The sequence below is a fragment of the Propithecus coquereli genome, unplaced genomic scaffold (assembly GCF_000956105.1).
Source record: "Propithecus coquereli isolate 6110/MARCELLA unplaced genomic scaffold, Pcoq_1.0 Scaffold227, whole genome shotgun sequence".
NCBI classification, from domain to species: Eukaryota; Metazoa; Chordata; class Mammalia; order Primates; family Indriidae; genus Propithecus; species Propithecus coquereli.
The window spans coordinates 2864522-2866009 of record NW_012147808.1 but is presented as its reverse complement, the minus strand read 5'-3'; the positions used below and the strand labels follow the sequence as shown (position 1 = coordinate 2866009).

Here is a 1488-nt window from a genome sequence, read left to right as displayed (position 1 = left end):
AAGGCCCACACCAGATGCCTTGATCTTGAACTTCCCAGGCTCCAGAACTGTGAGAGAATAAATTTCTGTTCTTTATAGATTACCCAGTCCCAAGTATTTTGTTATAGCAGCACAGAACAGACTAAGACTTGTGTAATCTAAAAAAGTTGAACTCATAGAAGCAGAGAATAGAATGGTGGTTTCCAGGGAAGGGCTGGGACGTAGGGGAAATGAGATGTTGGTTAAAGAGTACAAACTTTCAGTTATAAAATGAGTATGTTCTGGGGATCTAATGTGAATATGGTTACTATAGTTAATAATATTGTATTGTATGTTTGAATTTGCTAAGAGAGTAGATCTTAAGTCTTCACACACACAAAATAATGGTAACTGTGAAGTGATGGATTTATTAATTAACTTTGCCGAAAGACAAAATTACAACGAATTTAGTTTTGAAGATCTTAATTGGCTTTTATTTACCAATTGCACAAATCAGGTAACACTTCATCCCATAAAATAGAATGAGTTTCCACTGAGCTGAGCAGAGAAGGTTGGTTTCATAGAATGAAAAGGGCTGAGGAAAGCAGAAACAGAAAGCAAAACAATGATTTGTTTCAAAGTTACTTTCCTTATAAAGGTTAAAGCAGAGGGGACTTCCTTATCATGCTGCTTAAAGCTGACTAATCCCCTGTTGGGGTATTTAGCTATTAACTCTCTCTTCTGATTTCTCAGGTCAGATAAACAACTTAGTTACAGTTTGATGATGTGGTACTTTGGCATAAATGACTCCATTTTGGTTTGGTCTGTTAGGGCTTAATAGAGGAGCTCAGTCCAAAACAATGGTCTTCTAGAAATTTTATTTAACAACTTGATGTAGTAATCATTTCACATTGTATATCAAATCATCACATTGCCTACCTTAAATATACACAATCTTTGTCAATTATACCTCATTAAACTAGGAAAAAATAATAAAGCCAGTGGTTAGCAATCTTGGCTAAGTATTAGAATAACCTAAGGAGCTTTAAAAAAACAGCCAAAACAATTGTGGGTGGGATGGCATGTGCCTATAGTTCCAGCTGCTTGGGAGGCTGAAGCAGGAAGATGGCTTGAGCCAAGGATTTGAGACCAGCCTGGACAACATATTGAGGCCCCATCTCTAAAAGCAACAACAACAACAACAAATTGATATGTGTCCTGCACTCCCACCCTTAGTCCAATTGATTCAGATTCTTAAATTGCTTTAATGCCCTCCAGATGGTTGTATGAACAGCCAGGGTTGAGAATCCTTGTTATAAACACAACCACTTCCAGAAATATGTCTCCCCCAAAGAAAACAGTCCTTCACATTCCTATACATTTTGGTTTAGTTCATAATCTCAACTTGGTTCCAGCCAGTTTTATAATATTATCTGGACTTTGTGTAAACAAAAGACTCATTAATAGTAATAATGAGGCTGCCGAAAAAAATAGTAATAATTAGTATCACTGTTTATTTTGTTCCAGATG

General features: G+C 36.4%; 1 protein-coding gene across 1 annotated transcript in view; it reads left to right on the top strand.

The window, feature by feature from the left end:
• LOC105811027 (formin-binding protein 4-like) overlaps nucleotides 1-1262 on the top strand; it is a 1648-nt gene extending 386 nt beyond the window's left edge. The window contains exon 2 of the mRNA XM_012645105.1: nucleotides 1237-1262. Coding sequence (XP_012500559.1) covers nucleotides 1237-1262 — 26 coding nt within the window. The remainder of the gene's footprint in view (nucleotides 1-1236) is intronic.
• The last annotated feature ends 226 nt before the right edge of the window (nucleotides 1263-1488 follow it).